The 22583-nt window shown below is 29.2% G+C and overlaps 2 protein-coding genes across 2 annotated transcripts; one reads left to right on the top strand and one right to left on the bottom strand.

The window, feature by feature from the left end:
* Window positions 1-9231: 9231 nt before the first annotated feature.
* LOC107616801 (uncharacterized) lies at window positions 9232-17699 on the top strand. Its single transcript, XM_016318721.3, has 3 exons — window positions 9232-9643; window positions 9733-9922; window positions 17551-17699. The coding sequence occupies exons 1-2, from the start codon at window positions 9281-9283 to the stop codon at window positions 9916-9918; spliced, it is 549 nt and encodes a 182-aa protein (XP_016174207.1). The 5' UTR covers window positions 9232-9280; the 3' UTR covers window positions 9919-9922; window positions 17551-17699.
* An 864-nt stretch (window positions 17700-18563) lies between these two features.
* LOC107618513 (V-type proton ATPase subunit D) lies at window positions 18564-20904 on the bottom strand. The gene is made up of 2 exons (XM_016320609.3): window positions 20749-20904; window positions 18564-19780 (listed from the first exon to the last, which is right to left on the bottom strand). Exon 2 carries the CDS (start codon window positions 19751-19753, stop codon window positions 18965-18967), a length of 789 nt encoding a protein of 262 aa, XP_016176095.1. The 5' UTR covers window positions 19754-19780; window positions 20749-20904; the 3' UTR covers window positions 18564-18964.
* Between the last annotated feature and the right edge of the window lie 1679 nt (window positions 20905-22583).

Raw genomic sequence — 22583 nt, 5'->3', positions numbered from 1 at the left:
ACTTTATGGTATGACTCATGAGTTTGATCTCTCGATAGTTTTCGCAACTCTGTATATTCTTCTTATTCTTGTAAATAGGTACTAATGTGCTCTTTCTCCACTCATCTGGTATCTTCTTTGACCTTAAAATCTCATTAAAAAGCTTGGTTAACCAACTGATACCTTTCTCTCCTAGGCCCTTTCAAACTTCAATCAGAATATTATCAGGTCCTACTGCCCTGCCATTTTTCATCTGTTTTAAAGCCTCTTTAATTTTACTTTGAAGTCTCAAATCCTTCGATAGTAGTCGAAGTTTTGATATTCTTCCCTTATGCATAACCGACCAAGGGTTTGAAGAGTCTTTTGTCCTTCATTAAATAACTCGTAGAAGTAGCTCTTCCACCTTTCATTGATCTTCTCATCTCGAGCCAAAACCTCTCTTTCTTTATCCTTTATGCACTTAACCTAATCTAAATCTCTCGTTCTTCTTTCACGACTCTTTGCGATTCTACATACACATTTTTTCTCCTTCCTTCGTGCCTAAAGACTGGTAGAGGCCCTCATATGCTCTTATTCTTGCTTCACTTGCAGCCACTTTTGTGTTTTTCTTAGCCGTCTTATATTATTCCCAAGTATCTGCATTGCGGCACAAAAGACACTCTTTAAAGCATTCCCTTTTTGCCTTTATCTTTTCTTGTACACTCACATTTTCACCATCAAAACTCTTTGTCTCTTGGTTGTATACCTCTAGATTCACCAAAATTTTCTTTTACTGTTCTTCTAATACTTCTGCCATCTCTCTCCACATTTCCTCTGTGCTTCCATCCTTTTTCCACTTTGCCTCTTCTCCTACCCGTCTTAGGAAGCTTCTTTATTCATCACCTTTCAACCGCCACCACCTCGTCCTTGAGTTCTTCGTATGATGTCTTTTCCTCAACTTTTACTCAATGCGAAAATCCTAACGAGCATCTTATGTTGTGTTGTTAAACTCTATCCCAAAATAATTTTACAATTAATGCAAAATTTTCAGTCGACTCTCCTCAACAAGAAGTCGATTTGAGAGCTTGTCATGCCACTTCTATAGGTTATAAGATGTTTGTCTCTCTTTTTAAAACATGTATTTACGATGAAAAGGTCAAAGGTTGAGAAAAAGTCCAAAATAGTTTTACCCTCGGTATTGACTACCCCAAAACTATGGCCTTCGTGAATACTTCCATATCCAGTCACTTCTCTTTCAATATGGCCGTTTAAATTTCTTTCTAATAAAATCTTATATTCCGAAGGTATGTTTTGGACCAAACTATCTAAATCCTCCCAAAACATTATCTTGTGTTACTCGTCCGAACCCACTTACGGTGCATAGGCGCTAATCATATGAAAATTACCTCTTTTCACCACAAATTTGATAGAGATGATCTGATCACCCACCCTCTTGACATCCACTACGTCCTTCTTCCATTATTTATCCACGATAATACCTACCCCATTCATATTATTCACCTTTCTTATATACTAAAGTTTGAATCCAAAAATATTCAACAAAAAACTATTATAAATACAAAACTGTTATAAATACACAATATTATTCACCTACATTATTTTTACTAAGTATATTTTTTAGTGCATAAACTAACATAATCTCTACCAAATTTGGGATTAGACCACTCATCATACACAAATCAGAAAAATAATAAAACATAACGCATGTCTATCTAGTATATATTAAGTATTAACTAAATCATACAATAGGTTGATGACGTTGAAAAGAAATGGTAGTGATAGTAGATGGAGTTAGCTAGCACTAGAATAAATAATAAGGTTAGATTAGGGTATAATTTATGTTTTCGCATTTTGTGATTTGTGTATAATGTGTGATCTAATTGAATTCTTTAGAAATTTCATTAATTTATACCATAACAATGTTATAATTAGTAAACGGATATTGGTGAAATATTATGCTTTTGTGAAAAAAAATCGTTATTGATCACACATTTAGACTCGAAAGAAAGATACATACATCAAGAAATCGGAAGTGTTTTTATTCAAGGAAAAAAAAAATTCGGATAAAAAAATGTGCAAATTTAGTCGAATAAAAGAAAAAAAAAAACATCTCACATTGTTGCAACACTTTTTGTATATATCGAGGAACTAAAGAGAGTCAAACTCATTTTTTGTTCCTATATATACTATCAATATAAAGTTCAATATAGAGACTATTTATTTCTTTCCTTAGATTTAAATCTAATATTTTTATGAATAAAATTTGTTTTTGTAAAAAAAATAATTGATTCGATCACATAGACCAAAATAAATATTCGTTTAAAAAATTTGGATAATAAATTTATTTTCAAAAACAACTTATATCAAATGAAAAGAAGTAAATGGAAGAAACAGTAAAAAAATAATTTCACACAGTCACTCAAGTTTAATTAATATTAAAAGAATTTAGCTAACTCGTATTTTAAGAGTATATTTTTATTATAAAAAATATTAGAATAGCGACCGAAAAAATTGGTTGTTAATAGTGATTGATATAAAATTTCTAGGACCAGAAAAAAGTTAATCGCTAAATCGATCACTAAATTACACTCAGCGATCTATTTTAGCTACCAATTAATTCGATCACTAATAGCAACCGATTTAGCGACCCATAATTTTTTATACCACCAGAAAAGAATTGATCGCTAAAATCGGTCGCTAATTATTAACTTAGCGACTGAATTAGCGACCAAAACACATAAAGAAGTTAGTCTTTGGGTCTGTCGATCATGAAATCGATCGCTATTTTTTAATTTAGCGATCGATTTTGCAGCTAAAAGAAAAATAGGCTAAAAAACTGTTGGTCGCTAAGCAAGTAGCCACTAAATCGATTACTAATGATTAAGATAACAACCAATTTATCAACTAACTATAAATACTGGTTTTAAAATAATTAGTCACTAAATTGGTTGCTATTTTAAATTTAGTGATCAAGCTAAGGTTTTAGCAACTACCAAAATCAGTCGCTAAACTTATATTGACCGATTTTCGAGAAATATTGGTTGCTATACTGATAATTTCTTGTAGTATTTTAAAATATAATAATAAATTTTTTTAATATTAATTATTGATATATTTAATATATTAAAATATAAAAATATTTATTCTTTCAACAACTTTTATAAAATATTTTTTATGGTGTTTTTAATATATATCTTTAGGACGTAAATTAACAAAACTCATACCAAAATATTTAAATTGTGTTTTAATAATTAATGTGCTTACTTTATGCTAAACGCTTGTTTAGAACTAGATGGATGATAAACAAAACTGAATTTAATAATGTGTTGGGAAGGGTTGATATATCCTCAGTGTGTCATTTATTCAATGTATCTTAAATCTGAATAATGTGTAAGCATATATGTCCGGCTTGTCTCAATCAAACGCATGCATCTCGTTGAGGCTTGTATTTCTGATGGGAACTTCCATTTAATAATTACAGTAACCAACTGTTACAAAATATCATATTATCGCATTTATTACAATTCTAATACATATTTTTATTCTATCGCTACAACAAACTATTTTTTTGGCAAATTATTAAGTGGTAATAACATCACTATTTATTCCAGATTAATTTATTTTTTTGCAATTATTATTATTATTATTATTATTATTATTATAAGTTACAAGATTTATCATCGTTGAGAAGGTTTTTATCTGCATTTTTTATAATTGTCATCACTAAAACTTTTTTATGATAAAATAAAAGATGATTAATGTCTAATTACCATAAATATATTGTTAGGAGCTATTTCTATATATTATCGCTAAAAATAAAACAAATTACAACTAAAAATAGATTTTCTTATATAGTCAACTTAATCGATACTTGTTGAAAATATATATATATATATATATATATATATATATATATATATATATATATTTTTTATCGCAGTTGGTCTTATAAAATGTAATTCACACCAAATATATGTTGTATATATGATAATGAGATCACACTTATTAAAATGATTGAAATAAAAAAAATTGGATATTGAATAACTTTTTCAACCTTTGTAGCAGCTCCTACTTATGAACAATCGCTGACGATAAACTCCGAATTCATTTTTTAAATATAAGAACCCTACAGGCTACAGCAACCGTATGGCTGCGAACAATTATTTTATATTTAATTATATTAGATGGACACTAAAATTAATTATTAAAATTAATTATTAATACAGAATATATATATTTAAAAAAATTAAACTATATATATATAAATATATAATAATTAACTTTAATAATTATTTTTAATATATAAATAATATTTTTATTTTATATTTTTACATATATTTAACAAAAAAATATTATATATTCAACAAAAAAGGTGGGCTTTTAATTCCAACAATAATGTGACTTAGAGCAAAGTCGATACATAGTTTAATCATTAATGATATTGCAACAGCGAACTTTTTCCAAATCGATGTGCATATTTGATCATGGTTTTGTAGATAAATTATTAAATATATATAGAATTGCAAATTGATGGCTTGCAAAGCGTCACAACCATAAAATAACGCGGAGAAAATATCTCATAACACCTTATTTCAAAGGCATGCTTCCAAAAATGCATAAAACATCTTTTTATAAAGATATTTATATGTTATATTATTATTCGACGTATTAATAAATTGATTATTTACTTATTTTTAAATTTTTTAATTAATTAAAATAAAATCGATTTTTTTATAACAATAATAAACCTAATTGATATTAGATTCGATTGAATCGATTAATTTACATGACTCGGGTTGGACCATAATTTGTTTTTGGTTTTTTTACTTCCACAAACGACATCGTTTTATAATCCTAATTGTATTTTTAAATTATTAAGAATTTAAATGTCCATAAAACAAAAACTCAGGGATATATTTATCTTTTTATAAAAAAATTTGAACGTAAATAAGTTCAAAGTAAATTGTATAAATCGATCGGATCAAACCGAGTCTAATAATTATAATGCGAAAAATTAAATTTATTATTATTGCTATAATAAATCGATTTTATTTTAGTTTATTAAAATATAAATTATTAATCGGTTTAATAAAAATGTCAAATAATAATATGACACATGTAAACGTTTTTAAAAAAAGACATTTTTAGTATTTCTATTAAAGTGGTCTCCTATTTGAAATAGGTTTATTTGTCGCATTGCTAGCTTTTTTTTTTTTTTTTCTAGAATTTTGATTGTTTAATTGATTGTTTTCTCACATGTTGATTAGTCCAGCCACAATTGAACTTAACTATTTTATTATTAATTAGTTAAGATAATTAAGAATATGGTGAGGTCGTTTGGTTGCAAAATATGTACTTTGGACGACTATACCATAGCTTTACATGTTTAGATTAACATGAAGAATTGTAATTATGATTTTACATGACAAAAACGTTTGAAGTTAAAAGATATATATTATATGACAAAAATTACTTATCTATATAACTATAATACTATACATATCTATATCTTTTTCCTTTTTTTTAATATAGATATGATTATTATCAGCATCCAAATTCTGTTATTAGAACTTCATCTTAACTTGATTCAGTTTGATGGATGCAAATCCTATAAAAGAAATGAAAAATTAAGAGTCTCCCTAAGATAATTTAATCTATTGCATACACTTAAATACGTAAAATATCTAGTTATTATTGGTATAAATTAAATAAGGTTCTACAATAATTACTTGAAGTATTATTTATAGTAGCCATCATCACATTTTTATTTGTATGTATTTGTTTGGATGTTATTTTTAAAAAAAATATTTTTTAAATAATATTTTTTAAAAAATTATTTATAAAAATAAAAATAATTTTATATTTAAATATGTCATATAAAATTATTTTTTTTATTTATCAATTATGTTTAGATAAAATAAGATAAAAATATTTTTTGTTTATTTATTATGTAAAAAATATTTTTTTAAAAATTTTTTTAAAAAGATATAAATTATAACTTCTCAAAAAGATATATTTTTTTAATATTTTTATTTTTACTATTAAAAATTTATCAAACACACTAAAAAATAAAAAAAATTATTAAAATAAAATATTTTAATTTAATAACGCTCAAATAACTACTATATCTTAAACAATCAAACTTAGTTAATTATAAAATCAAATACCAACCTTTTTATAGAGGTTGATCTCTCCGTCTATAAATATAAAACCTTATTTGGAAAATTGAATAAATTTGCATATATATATACTTTCATTAAGGGTATCCGCGGATCGGACCGGATCAGATATGGCCGAAAATTCGATCTGATCCGCACAATTTCCATCGGATCGGATCGGATATGATATCCGTACTTTTTAGTGCCGGATCTGATCCGCACATTTGCGGATCGGATCGGATTGGATATCGGATATATCCACATAATTAAACCTTCTCTTTTTAATTATATTTCTATGAAAAAAAATTTGATAAAAATATTTCTTTCATACTTTTAAACTTATTTATTCCTAAAGTATTTTTAATCAAACTTTCTCTAAATAACAAAAATAAAATAATACAATATATGAATAATAATTACTAACTAAAACATACAAACAAATAAATATAATACCAAACATATATATTTATTTATTTTTTAATTATTATAGTGCAGATCTGCGAATCCGCGGATCGGATACGCGGATGTAGAGCAGATATCCGCAATCCGATCCGCAAAGGGTGCGAATCGGATCGTATCCACAATTTTCGGATTGGATGCGGATATTTACCGCGGATCTGCGGATACGATCCGATCCATGCACACCCCTAACTTTCATAATAAAAACAAGAATGCGTGCCTCACACACCACACCGCAACCAATAGAAATAAAAAAGTTAGTGATCACATCTTTCACAATGAAAACTAAATTTCACTTTCATGAATTAACAAATAATAAATGAGACAAGTGGCGAAGAAAAATATAGAAACAACGAGCACCTGATTTTTGACAAATTTGATTCACTTAATTTAATCTAAATTAGCTTGAAATCAATTTATGAATAAAATAGTTCTGTAGAAAAGCATAAACTTGCATAAGAGATGGACCACAAAAATAAAATAAAATAAAATAGTGGCATTTTTGTAGATAAAATAGTATCTTTCAAAGGTGTGATGAATACACACTCATTATATATAATTAATAGTTTCTGAATTCCAATATATCCAGGCGAAGCAACTATATATGATTTGTCCCACGTCTTTAATTATTATTTTTGTAAATAATATATGATTGTCATGATTACATGTTTCTTTATATATACCTCTCCCTATCTCTATCTTATATATTAGAGTTGAGCAACATAGCAATAAGTTAATATGATAACTGAATAAATTAATCTATATAAACAATTATTGATAATTTGATTTAGCATAATAGTAAGCTGATATCCAATTCATCCACTGCAGCCAAGTTATCAATTTCATCCAAAAGAAATTAAACTCCTATATTATTAACTTATAAAATATTAGATATTTAAAATATGACCTATTTATAAATAATACATATATTAATTTTTAATTATAAAATTCAGTTATTTTACATTAAATTATTTATATAATAATAATCTTATTTATTGTAATAAATGCTGAATTAAATAAATTATTATTATTTTTTATTTGAAATTAATTAAAATTAAAAACAGAAATACTATCTTATTTGAATTTTAAGATTTAATGAGTGTCATATTTAAATATAAATAGTGACTTCAGAATTTTGGTATTCAATACATCAAAATTGGCTCTGATTCAGTCATATTACAAATCTATAAAGCTTTGGTTGAAAAAAATAAAAAAACTAAACTCTCTCGATTATACTCACAAATTCAGGTACGATTCCACACTTTTAAATTTTTTTTTTTAATAATTTAACATAAATTGAGATTAAAAAATCTTAAAATTTTTAACTAAATTAAATTAAAAATCAAACCTTTTTCTGATTCATATTTAACTAATTTTTTCCTTCTCTCTTTCTTTCTCTGTCTCTCTCTTTTGTTGGATGGGAAAAAATATATTTATAATTTAAAATTTGTAAAACATTTCATTCACATATCCCTTGATGATGATATCATATCAAGCTAGAGGAACATGAAGTCTTATTATTTTAAATAGGAAGAATACTATTATTTCTTCATTCAAATTTTTTAAATTTCAGCTTAACTAAAATTGTGTTAGCAAATAATCGCGGGATAATCTATACATATCAATTTCATCCATTTCAGAGAAGTATATATGAGGAAATAATTAAAGAACAATCATGAGCTTACATGCTAGCTAATTGCAGACGCATATAAATATTATAAATTCTTCTTTGTAATCTGTGTTTGTTTTTTTCTATATTTACATTGCTATTTTTTTTTTTGTCAGACCAATGTATATATATACATTAAAATTAACTATTAAAATTAATTAATAATATTATAAAATATATATTAAAATATAAATATATATTAAAAATAAATTAAATTATATATATTTATATATAAATATATTAATAACTGATTTTAGTAATTAATTTTAATGTACAAATAATATATATTTTTTTTAAAATTATCCTCCAAACTCATTACTCATACATATTATATACATGCATTAGTTTAAGAGGCGGCACAAAGTAATAATGATTTATATTTTCTTCAGATTTTTTTTTGGCAGATATTTTCTTCACATTATTGAGGCGGCCGAACTATAGCTTAATATTTTTTAATATTTTTTTTCTTTGTTCTTTTAATATTCATTTCATCGCCTTTTACACACACACAGTTTCTTTTTCTAGCCACTGAGTTTGTTTGGCCGCGTTCTCGAATTTTTTTTTAAATGATATTCTTTTAAAAATTTTTTTATAAAACTAAAAATAATTTTATATTTAGATATTTAATTATGACATTAAAAAATAAAAAAATATAATTTAATTGATTTAATGGCACTTAAACCAGCAGTATATATATATATATATATATATATATATATATATATAATTTAATTGATTTGTGATTATTTGTATCATTATTGAATTATATTTACGAAAAATTAGCTTCGTCCCAAAATAAAAATCAAAGTATAAGCCCAATAAACAGAATCAGAATGCTAAAGGTACCCAATAAAAAGCCCAACCTATAAGCCCAACACTTACCTCCGTCAATCGAAGGTGCCAAAAAAAAAAAAGGCACGGCAAAAAATAATAAATAGGAAATTAAGAACCCTAATTTGTGATTTGTTGTGCATCATTGACTAAAACTTCGCGTGCTTCTCCTGTGCGTTTTCTTATGGCTACTGTTGGAGATAAAAGTAGTAGGGACGAGATTGATGAAGAACTGAATAACACGGTGGAAGTAATAACTTCTTCTGATGAAGATTCAGATTCAGGATCAGGTTCAGATTTAGATTCAGATTACGAGATTGATGATAAACTGAATAACACGGTGGAAGTAGTAACTTCTTCTGATGAAGATTCAGATTCAGATTCAGATTCAGGTTCAGGTTCAGGTTCAGATTCAGATTCAGTTGAATCCGGACATAGGAGGCATCCTCCGGTTGGCGGAGGTGCAGACATTAACATAGATGAAAGATATGAGAAACTCTTGAGCAATTATGCTAAACAAGCCTTGCAAGTATACAATGACCAAAACGTATTGTCTATGATGATGGTTTTTGCTTTATTGATTTTAATTTATGTTTATAATCTCATTCACTAATGATTATTGTTATTACCATGTAGAATGCGAGTTATGAGCTTGATCACCTTGTGAAGGCTAGTAGCCATGTTGTTGCTGGCATGATGTATTACATTACTTTTACTGCACATTCTGGAGATAATGCGCCTCAAACCTTTGACGCCGGAGTATGGATGAAAATAATGAATTTTGGAACAGAAGTCACGTTTTGTGAGATGGCAACTGATTAAGCAGGTATCATCATGATTTATCTAATTTTTATGATGTATCTTGGCATATTGTTTGTTTTAGTTATGATTTTGTTGTTTGTGTGTGGATGCATTTGTAGTTTTATAACAGGTTTAATTACTCTCCGTTAATCCCTATAATTTTGTAAAATTTTCAATTAGGTCCTTATATTTTTTTTAATTGAGTCCTGCACTAAATTTTTTTTTTCAATTAAGTTATTTTTAGTAATAATTGGTTTAATTTTATAGAGACCAAACTAAAAAAAAGAATTGGTATAGATACCTAAATAAAAAGAAAAAAAGTGTAGGAATCCAATTAAAAAAAATTTTGGTGCAAGGACTCAATTAAAAGAAAAAAAACTATAGGAACCTAATTGAAAATTTTGCGAAACTATAGGACCAATAGAGTAATTAAACCTTTATAATATTGTTTTTCTTTGTGATTATTTATCATCAGGTTTGCAATTTGCATACATTGTGAAGTTCCTTTACATGAGTAATCATAGTTTCTGCCTATCATAAAATCATCAAAATATAATTGATATTGTTTCCATTTTTTTTATTAGGATATCTCATTTGATTTTAACGTGATGTTCTTTGTATATATTAATAATTGTTGACAAATAAAAATTAAAAACTGTTATGACTTCAAGTATTTCATAATTTTAATTAAACATAGTATTTTTTTTCTACTTTTCATGTGGATTGTGGTTCGTTTATTAAAAACTGTTATTGTTTCTATTTTTTTCTGTTTTAAGATATCTCATTTGATTTTAGTTTTATGTTTCTTGTATATATATTGATAATTGGCATAAAGTATTTGATAGTTTTGATTTTGTTTTAAACATTTTTCTCCTGTATTTCATGTGGTTATTCTGGTTTTTTTTCATTGATTATTTCTATTGGAGTTAATATAACATGCTGAAATACTCTTTTAATGTATTTATCTAGGAATTTAGTACATCTCAAGAAGTTGGTACATCTGAAACCTAAGTAGTAAAATATGAGTTTAGGTCTATGTTCTATTTGTGTATTTATTTATGGTTCTTGACATAGAAAAATTCGGATGTTGTTATATAATTTTAATACTCATGAAATAGTACTATGTGAATTAGCACAATGATAAACATAACTGATAGCTGATTAGTACATTTATATTTATTTAGTGTCTTAAGTTCTAAATTCTTGCGCTAAAATTTATAAGAATAATAAATATAAAATTTAAATTAATTAAAAATAATAATAATTTTTTAAAAATAAGAGACATAATTAATTAAAAAATTAAAATAATATAATATTAAATTTAAAGACCGAATAAAAAATAACAAGTAATATTTTTTATTATTCTAACACTCATAAAATAATACAATGTGTATTAACTTTTAACCCAACAATAATTGTACTTTAATAAAAAGAAAAAATTCTTACCACTAGATATTTTCTCTTAATCTTCAACCAAAACAGTCAAATCATGAGTGAAATTGGGTCTGAAAATCAAGAACTTATTTTGCAACCAAGCTTATTAGAAGGAGGATGGTGAGGTCCTACTTGCTCTTGATACTCGATCGAACAGTCAAACTAATCTTACAACGCTACAGTTGACACCCTCAATGTTGAGACTTGAACAAAAAAAATTCTATTTGTGAAGAGTGGTTTTTGAAATACATACATGATTATTATTAAATTCTCTTACAGAATGAATCTTTTCAATTTTTTTTAAGAAGATAAACTATGATATTTTATCATTTATTTTGTAAATAAAACCAAAAAAATATTAAAATATGAAAGATTATATTTTATTCTCTCAATTAAAAAAATACATTTTCAATTCATCCTAATTCACTAAATATAATTGATATCTCATTTTAAAAATTATATATTAAGAATTTTAATTTGTTTTATAATTTTTTAATTTTTTTAATTTTTTATATTTTTAATAAATTAAATCATATGTATTTTTAAATTTTACTTAATTAAGTATTAAAAGATGAATTAAAATTTCTAATAATTACTCATGCTCTTGTAGTAATTACTTAAAACATGATGTATACTCATCACATCTTTCTATTTTAAATAATCAAATCTATTTAATTATAAAATTAATTAAAATATTTCGTATATACTAAAAATTAATCACTAAATTAATTATTATATATTTATATATTATATATTTTAATAATTAATTATTTTAATAATTAATTTGTTATAAACAACAACAACAAAGTCTTGTCCCACTAGATAGGGTCGGCTACATGAATCAAACGACGCCATTGTACTATATCATGTATCATATCTACAGAGAGACAGTTTACCTATAGATCTCGTTTGACTACCTCATGGATGGTCTTCTTAGATTTTCCTCTTCCTTTTACCCATTGTCCATCTTCCATCTCATTCACCCTCCTGACTGGGTGTTCTGTCGGTCTTCTTCTCACATGTCCAAACCACCCGAGACGCGTTTCAACCATCTTTTCCACAATGGGTGCTACTCCAACTCTCTCCCTTATATCTTCGTTCCTTATTTTATCCAATCGTGTATGACCACTCATCCATCTCAACATCTTCATCTCTGCCACACTCAGCTTATGTTTATGCTCCCCTTTGGCTGCCCAACACTCCGTACTATAAAGCATAGCCGGTCTCATAGCAGTGCGATAGAATTTACCTTTAAGTTTTAAAGGCACTTTTTTGTCGCATATAAAACTATATGCACTCCGCGACCAACCTGCCTGGATCCTATGATTTACATCTTTTTCAATCTCTCCATTATCCTGTATGATACATCCAAGATACTTAAAACTTTTAACTTTTGGTAGGATGTTTTCTCCAATTTTCACCTCTATATTAGGGTTTTCCCTTCTCAGACTGAACTTACATTTCATATATTTCGTCTTGCTACGGTTTATGCGCAGACCATACACTTCTAGAGCTTCTCTCCATAAGTCCAACTTCTTATTTAGGTCTTCTCTTGACTTTTCCATAAGGACGATATCATCGGCAAAAAGCATGTACCATGGCACAGGTTCTTGGATGTGCTCTTTGAGTACTTCCAAGATTAATGTGAAAAGATATGGGTTTAAGGATGATTTCTGGTGTAATCCTATACCAATAGAAAATTTCTCTGTCACACCACCTTGAGTCTTCACACTAGTTGTGGCCCTATCGTACATGTCTTTAATTGCACGAATATATGCGATTCTTACTCTCCTCTTTTCTAAAACCCTCCATAAAACATCCCTTGGCACCCTATCGTATGTTTTTTCCAAATCAATAAAAACCATATGTAGATCCCTTTTATTATTACGATATCTCTCCATCATCCTTCTTAACAAGTATATCGCTTCGGTTCTCTATTACTTGTGTCTCTTTTCTCAATCTCTGTTCTATCACCCTTTCCTATAACTTCATGGTATAGCTCATGAGCTTGATCCCTCTATAGTTTCTGCAACTTTGTATATCCCCCTTATTTTTGTAGATAGGTACCAATGTGTTTTTTCTCCACTCATCAAACATCTTCTTTGACCTTAAAATCTCATTAAAAAGCTTGGTTAACCAGTTGATGTCTTTCCCTCCAAGGCCCTTCCAAACATCAATCGGGATATTATCAAGTCCTACTGCCCTGCAATTTTTCATCTGCTTTAGAGTCTCTTTTACCTCGAAGTCTCGAATCCTTCGATAGTAGTCAAAGTTTTGATCTTCTTCCCTTGTGCATAACCGACCAAAGCTCGGAAGAGTCTTCTGTCCTTCATTAAATAACTCGTAGAAGTAGCTCTTCCACCTTTCATTAATCTTCTCCTCTTGAGCTAGCATCTCTCCATCCTTATCCTTTATGCACTTAACCTGATCCAAATCTCTTGTTCTTTTTTCACGGCTCTTTGCGATTCTATATATATCTTTTTCTCCTTCTTTCGTACCCAAAGACTGGTAGAGACCCTCATATGCTCTTGTTCTTGCCTCACTTACAGCCACTTTTGTCTCTTTCTTAGCCACCTTATACTTTTCCCAATTATCTGCATTGCGACATAAAGACCATTCTTTAAAACACCCTTTTTATCTTTATCTTTTCTTATACACTCGCATTCCACCACCAAGACTCCTTGTCTCTTGGTCTTATTCCTTTATATTCACCAAAATTTTATTTTGCTGTTCTTCTAATAACTTCTGCCATCTCCCTCCACATCTCTTCCGCGCTTCCTTTCTCATCCTAATTTGCCTCTTTTCCTACCTGTCTTAGGAAGCTTCTTTGTTCCCCACCTTTCATCTGCCACCACCTCGTCATTGGGTTCTTTGTATGATGTCTTTTCTTCAACTTTTGCTCAACGTGAAAATTCATGACGAGCATTCTATGTTGTGTTGTCAAACTCTCCCCGTGATAATTTTACAATTAATGCAAAATTTTCGGTCGATTCTCCTCAATAAGAAGTTGATTTGAGAGCTTGTCATGCCACTCTTATAGGTTATAAGATGTTCGTCTCTCTTTTTAAAACATGTATTTACGATGAGAAGGTCAAAGGTTGAGGAAAAGTCCAAAATAGTTTTACCCTCGGCATTTATCACCCCGAAACCATGGCCTCCGTGAATACTTCCATATTCAGTCATTTCTCTTCCAACATGACCATTTAAATCTCCTCCTAAAAAAAATCTTATCTGACGAAGGTATGCCTTGGACCAAACTCTCTAGATCCTCCCAAAACCTTATCTTGTGTTGTTCGTCCGAACCCACTTGCGGTGCATAGGCGCTTATCACATGAAAAGTACCTTCCTCCACCACAAGTTTGATAGAGATGATCCGATCTCCCCCCTCTTGACATCCACTACGTCCTTCTTCCACTGCTTATCCACAATAATACCAACCCCATTCTTAATCTTCACATTTCCTGTATACCAAAATTTGAAACTAGAAGTATCCAACTCTCTAGCCTTCGCACCAAGCCATTTTGTTTCTTGTAGGTACATAATGTTAATCTTCCTTCTTGTCATGGTGTCCACCACCTCCATGGACTTTCCTGTTAGAGTGCCTATGTTCCATGTCCCAAATCTCAACCTTCTGTCGCTCCAACCTTTACCTTTTACTTTGTGAACTAGCTCATTTACCCTCGTCCGTTCACGAAAATGCAGGAACTCTTACTCATTTAACACTACATCCGGACACCCGATGCAGCAGCTCTTGCTCATTTGACACCGTACTCGAGCCATATAGCGCGTTGCTTCCGGGCAACGACCTAGTTTTAGTACAATAATGTCTTTGATTCATGTCATGGGGGTTCGACTATGTTTTTATGTTGGTTGTCGAAGACCTAACACAACTTTCCTTCTTTATCCGGATTTGGGACCGGTTACATACCGCAAGTGTAACATAAACGGAATTAATTAATTTGTTATAAAAAATAATTAAATTTATAATAGAAAAATAATTAAATATATTTATAATATATAATAAATTTTTTTATAAAATGTTGAATATTTTTTTTTCCGCATAGTGATTACTAATTTTCAGTGTATGGATGATTGTAGAATCAAATACAGATATACTATCTTTTTATAGATGTTGATCACTCCCTTTATATATAATTTAAAAATATTTGTGGCACTATAGCTCAAAATTGAATAAAATTATATATACATACTTTCATATGTTTGGTACCACCATCACTGTTGGAGCTTGTTAAACAAAGAATAGCCTTATATACAAGAGACTAACAAAATTGTTATTCTAACTAATAGAGTAAAAATATAAAATGAATGATCTAACTATATATATCTTAGTCATGCTAATAGAATTACTATAATAAATAAGCAATTAATCATTAACAAACTCCAACAATCACATTTTCACAGTGAAAACCAAATTTCACTTTCATGAATTAACAAATAATAAGTGAGACAAGTGGGGAAGACAAATATAGAAACAACGGAGCACCTGATATTTTGCCAATTTGGTTCCGTTAATTTAAGCTAAATTAACTTGAAATTAGTTTATAAATAAAATAATTTCTGTAGAAAAAACATTAACTTACATAAGAGTAGATAAGATATGGACCACAATAAAAATAAAATAAAATAAAATAGTGGCATTTCTGAAGATAAGAACAAGACATAGTTAAAGGAATTTATCCCATGGCATATAGTATCTTAATTCCCAAGTCATGAATAAACATTCATGATAATGAATTATAATTCAAATAACATAATCTCTTTATACTCGTTTAAAAAAATCGTAAATTTAAGTCTCCTTATCTATAATAAATAAAAAACAAAATACACACTCATATACATACTAATTTCTCAACTGGCAAAGCAACTATATATGATTTGTCCCGCGTCTTTAATTATTATTTTTATAAAAATAATATATGATTGTCATGATTACATGTTTTTTTATATATACATCTTTTTATTTTTATCTATATCTTATAAATTAGAGTTAAGCAACATAACAATATTTAATTTTGATATGATAACTGAATGATTTCATCTATATAAACAATTATTGATAATTTGATGAAGCATAATTGTAAGCAAATATCCAATTCATCCACCGAAGTTATCAATTTCATCCAAAAGAAATTTAACTTTTATATATATATATATATATATATATATACATACATACATACGTGAATTCTACTCTACCCTCTTTAAAATAAAGAATAAATTACTCCTCGCGATATATACAGTGATTAGACTTAGCTGAAGTTCATGCTTTGCTAACGATTACAGAAACATTATTGAAAGTTAAAGCAAAACGTGGTGCAGCGGTTGATGATGATTCCAACCGTAAAGACAAACTAAAATTTAAGTCACTTCGGTCACTTGTTTTCATACTAATGGGTCGTGGTAGAATGCAAATAAGGGAACATCAACGCAACGCTGTCATGATAGTTGCTACTCTCATCGTAACCGCAATTTATCAAATGGTTCTGAGTCTCCCTGGTGGACTCACTTAGGGCAGTAGCGACAGTGGTCCAAATAGTAATAATCTTGTAAACGCTACTTCATCCCTCAATTCTACTGCAGTAGAGAAATCTGTTTTGTCAAGCAATGTTTTTGGTACTATGTGTAAATATTTTTAAAAATGTAATGATATTGTTATCAAATTTTAAGAGAAACATAGCGTCAATTGAAAAGAAAAGAGAAGATAACGTGAATCTTGAAGTTCTGGTGGAAGGATTATTTATGATAATCACTATATATGTCACTAGAAATAATTTACCTTTTATTTTAAAGAAAGTATAGGAAACTTCACCATATATAAAATGTTGTTTGTGTGTGGATGCATTTTTACTTTGACAATGTAATTTTGTTTTGTGATTATTTTATCATAAAGTTTACATACATCGTGACTCAAATAATTATTTGTAATTGTTAAGTTGTTTGCATGAGTATTCCATCTATTTTTTTTATATCAAGATATTTCATTTAATTTTAGCGTGCTCTTTGTATATATTGATAGTTGTTGACAAATAAAAAATAAAAAATAAAAAATGTCATAGTTTCAAGTATTTCATATTTTTTATTAAGTATTATATTTAAACATTTTCCTCCTTCTTTGGTGCTCTTAGTCTATTTTTCTACATTGATTATTTGCATTGGAGTTAATGTTACCAAACTGAAATTCATTCTTTATTTATACAGGGAGCTGGTACATCTCAGGTGTAAGTTGCGGAGCCAAGTCGCAGTGATGGATTATGTGTACCCAATAAAATTGTGGTTTAGTTGGTTCTTATAAAAAAAAATACTTTGGTTTAGTTGTTAATAACACTAGTTTTTCCGGTTAAAACAAAGTTAATTGAGAATATAGCTAATTGTTTTGTCTAGAAAATTCAATGGATTAACCTTTTTTAGTTGTCAGGAATTAACCAATATAAAAGAACGTCCAAAAGCAAATCATTTAACTTAATGGACAATCAAATTTCGGTTGAACTAAACCAATTAAGCAAAATTTACAAAATAATAAAATTGAAATGTGAAGTAATGGACCGAGCAGCTCTCAGAATTTCACACAACATATGTATTTGATTGCTTCAGTCTAAACGAAATTCAATTTAAGTATAAAAGAATAGTCAAAATGTAGCAAAATTTGTACATTGCTGAAACAGGGAAGCACGAAAATGTTTGAATTTAAGGTGCTAATACAGGACATATGTACACAAAAACAAAAGCAGAGATGCAGAATAGATAATGCATTTTTTTTTCCCCTTCAACTAACATTATCATTATCATTCAGTTTCTTCCTTCAATTTTATGATGCACATGTAAGTTCTCTGCATTACAGCTTAAGTTTATGCAGCAACTCTTAACCACTAACCAACACACACTGAAAAAAGGAGCATCTAGTGGAGGATTATCATTAAATGAGCAAATAAAAACTTAATAACAATCAAGATCCTTAGAAACAAACTTTTTGCTTTCTTGTCCTGATGTGCATTACTCTCAGCCCTTTTTTACCATCTCAAAATAGACAAAACTATTTTGCCAATGAGGTCTTGACACAAGTAAAATACTTATGATACAAAAATTAACAGCAGAGCCTATCCTCCAAGGTGGAACATGGATTAGACAATAATGTGAAATACAGCTAATAAGCTCCAAATACAATTTAGATACAACGAAAGTGTCATTGGAAGACTAAACTAATGCAATCAGCATCACAAAAGATATAAGTCCTAATAAATATAAATTTGCTCTTCCACATGTTCCATAAATCATGATTCAGCTACAACAAATAGATTCCATTATAGCATGTAACATACTTTCGAATGGGAAATCAAAGGTAATCACCACATACCTAACATTCATAAGATACTAGAAGAACCATACTTTGGAGTGCTGATTGTCTCGATACCTCTGAATATGATATAAATGATGTTCATAAATAACAAACAAATAATTGAACATATACCAAGCTCCTTTATTCATGGTACAGAACACTATCGTCTAAACAATTGTAAGTAAGTTTCTCACCCAGAGGATGCAGCGGCAGCACACGACAACAGAGCCAAGTTTATATTCAGAACAATGAAAACCAAACAAAACCAATGCTCTACATTCAGAAAATGATATCCTCGTCTTTCTGGGTTGCTGCAGACAAAATGTTTTGAGCATTATTCAGTGAAATACCTCTTTGCAACGCAAGCTTCTCAGCAACCTGTTCCTCAGCAAACATCTTGGCAGATTGCATCTGTTTCTCGATTTCCCTCTTTTTATATCCTTGGATCTTCTTCAACCTAAAGAAATCCTCCCTTTCTAGCTCATCCAATTCTCCCTTAATGTAACTAATGGTATTCTCCAACCTAGGCTTCACCACATTCTCAAGGGCATTAACCCTCCGGTTTGTAGTCTTGATTGCCTCATCGAGTGTGAGGAAGGATGTCTGAAGAGAGGCAAGCTCCACAAGGACCTCAATTGCCTTGATGTAAGCAACTCGGCACTGCTGCACCTGCTGGCCACCCCGGGCCAATCCAGTGAGGTCATTCTTGTTAACCTCGCCGTCATTGGTATACTCGAACTTGGGAAGCTTAACACCAGCAACATTCTCCTGCCGGGATCGGACCTTGAGGGAGGCCTCACGAACATTCTCGAGCACAACATGCTTAATGTTGTCACCAGCAACGTACTTTGCCTCGGTCAGAGCAAAAGAAGAGGTCTTCATGATGTCCCCCATTGATTCCTTGGTAGACACAATCTTCTTCAGGATCTGCCTGAACTGCACAGTAAGTGCATCACTCTTCTTCTTTAGGAGAGCGTGACCACGCGTGGCTCCAACCAAACGAGCCTTCACCACTCCCAGCATCGTCACCGTGGGGACAACATTCAGACGCTGTGTTTGCCCCGACATCTTTCTTTCTTTCAACCCTAACAATATCTGATCCCAAACACAAACCACACAAATAAACAAGGATTTCAGTTCCCTTTGACCGATCATCAGTAAGGGGGTGTGTGGTTCAAGTATTACTTTCTTACAAAGATTCCATTTCCATGGGAATCAAATATACCCAAGAGGAAGGTGGGAATTGAAATGATGAGATTTTGATCCCTAGAATCAAACTTGCATGAAAATAGCTTTTCAAACTTTGAACCAAACATAAGCATATAATATTCCCATCTTAAAATTCCTAGGAATTATTTATAATTCCGCCAACCACACACACCATAAATGTAAATCTATTCTCACTAAGTTCAATATGCTACATCTATTATAGAAAGATTAGACAATTATATTTTCATTTCCAGTGTCAAATCATGAAGATATTTAAATTCATAAAGGTTCTTGTCTCATTACCATTCAAAAACTTTGAAATCAAACCCAATAATGTGTGGACTATAATTCAGCAAAAAAATAAAATAAAATGCGACATCAAAATTTTCAAGTACTCATGATACTGTTACTATTACTACGAATTAGATCATTCTTACACATACCGATCCAAATGCATATCAACATATCCCTTTCATTGCCCTGTTTCAACTTAAGCTAATGACTTTGAACAAATTTACAAATTTTATTTTATGTAAAAGATAAAAACTCAGTTTCAGACCCTAAATTATTTTTAAAAAGAGAGAGTAGAAATTCGCAAGTAAAATTAAGCTAACCAGAGAGACCTATGAACAGAAAAAGAACAAAATGAAGAAGAGTGAAAGTGCTGGGATTTTTTTTTTTTTTTTTTGGTTTTCAATCAAATAGTTAGATGTGAGTGGATGATGATGCAGTACAATAGGAATTAATTTCAATAAAAAAAGATCAGATTCAGAATGGTGAAATTAAAATTTGAAAGCAACTCTGAATTGAGGGTAGCAGAAAGAGAGAGGAACATAGAAGAACTGGAGATTCACCTGCAAAGAGCAGTTGGCGCTCGAAGATCGATCAAGAGCAGAGAGAGAGAGAGAGAGAGAGAATGAAGCAAGAGAGAGAGAGAGAAGAGGCTTGCTTAATTAGAATATGATTTTTTTTTTCGGTGATGGATATGTGAGGTTTTCATATTTTTGTTTACCTGGACATGTTTCTGTGATTTTTATTTTTTATTGTTTATTAGTGGGCTTTATTTTTCTATAAATGGGCTTGTCAAAAAGGCCTAATAAACTCCCATTTAGACAAATATCGTGTTCGAGTCCAAAAAGAAGAAGTTTTTCTTTTTCATTATATATATGACACTTGCATGAGTGAGTTTTTAAATTTGGACTTGGGCCTTTGGCCCCTCAATCTACCAAAAAAAAATTTGGACTTGTTTTTTCAATCGAGACCTTCTGAGTTACTTAATCCACCAATTCTAGTATGTTTAATTGTTTATGGTTTGTTTCCTCTTTCCGGAATTTCCTAGTCTCTTCACTTGCAACTACATAATTGTGTCTTTAATTAAAATAGTGTTAGAAATGTGAGGAGTGTTGAAGTTAGTCCCACATCAAAGAAAGTAAGAAAGAGTGAATAGTTTATAAGATGAGAGACCCATTAATTTAATATCTTAAGGTTTTGAGTTGGATGTGGTGTTTTTTTATCTTATGTTCTCTCACTTGATAGAGTTGTGGCACAATGGATGCAAAGAAACACCCTCAAAATGTTGGGTTTGGACCTCACAAAGGAGAGAAAAAAAACCCAACAAAAAAGACAATGCATATTAGAATGGTGATGAGCTTCTACCACAAATATAGATGATTTCTACCATGACAGACATAGTGATAAATAATAAGTAGAATGACAACCCATGAGTATTATTTTTCAAAATTTCATAAACCGGCTTGTGAATATGTTGCTCTGTAATATTTAATGTTAACATGGTTAAGCTTCTTAAAAGTTTCTGATCTATTAGCATCTCTAAAGCCATGATGAGTACCAAATTTAAAACATTAATTAGAACGTTGCATTGACATTAGCATTAAGTCAATGCATAATTCGAAACACATACTCGTTGTTTAAATGTATGTTAAACATTTTCTTATAAAGGAATTTGAATATATTTCGTCAAATATGATTTTTCTTGCAAGGAATAATTGTATTATTGTTTATAACTCTTTCAAGTTTCAAACTTCCAAACCCAGGTTTGAGCTTGAATCTAATATTTTGGGATGTATAAGTCCGTAGCATATTGTTGGTTTTTTTTTTTAACATCTCAGTTTTTTTAATTATGTTTATTATTTAATTAATTAAGTTTATAATAATTTAAATTTTAATTTCATAATAAAATATTAAAAAATAATACATTTAAAAAACTAGCATATTTAATTTAAAATTTAAAAATATAAAAATACTAATTTTAGTGAATTTCTTTTAATTGACAATAAATAATCTTTTAAGATATAGTCATAATTAATTCTATATTTATTGGATTGAATGATCTTTAATTATAAGAAAAGATAAGAAAACTAACTTTTATTCTTTAAATTGAGTGTAAAATCAAATTTAAATTAAGTAGATAATATAAGTTCATAGTAGAAAATCGCACTCTAACCAGTCAGCCTGATATACTAATAGTCTAATAGTATTTTGTGAATATCTCAAGCTGTGGTTATGCGATTGACTTCATTTAAAGTTCATTTTAAAGCTAACTAAATTATCTATAAATTTGCGCCTAATAGCTGTTTTCAAATTCCAAACATATAAACTTTATAGGACTTGCAAAGTGACGATTGGGATTGAAGATTTCACCTAAACGCGAGTTAGACTCTCCTAACAC

The sequence above is a fragment of the Arachis ipaensis genome, chromosome B9, assembly GCF_059453495.1.
Source record: "Arachis ipaensis isolate K30076 ecotype BB chromosome B9, ASM5945349v1, whole genome shotgun sequence".
NCBI lineage: Eukaryota > Viridiplantae > Streptophyta > Magnoliopsida > Fabales > Fabaceae > Arachis > Arachis ipaensis.
Note: the sequence above shows the minus strand (reverse complement) of the source record. Positions and strands in the feature narration are given on the sequence as shown.

Bases quoted from the DNA above. Each gene is read 5' to 3' on its own strand.
- LOC107616801 (XM_016318721.3), top strand. From the start codon at position 9,281: ATGGCTACTGTTGGAGATAAAAGTAGTAGGGACGAGATTGATGAAGAA. The intron at 9,644-9,732 runs GTATTGTCTATG...ATTACCATGTAG, and splicing joins AAGTATACAATGACCAAAAC to AATGCGAGTTATGAGCTTGA.
- LOC107618513 (XM_016320609.3), bottom strand. From the start codon at position 19,753: ATGTCGGGGCAAACACAGCGTCTGAATGTTGTCCCCACGGTGACGATG.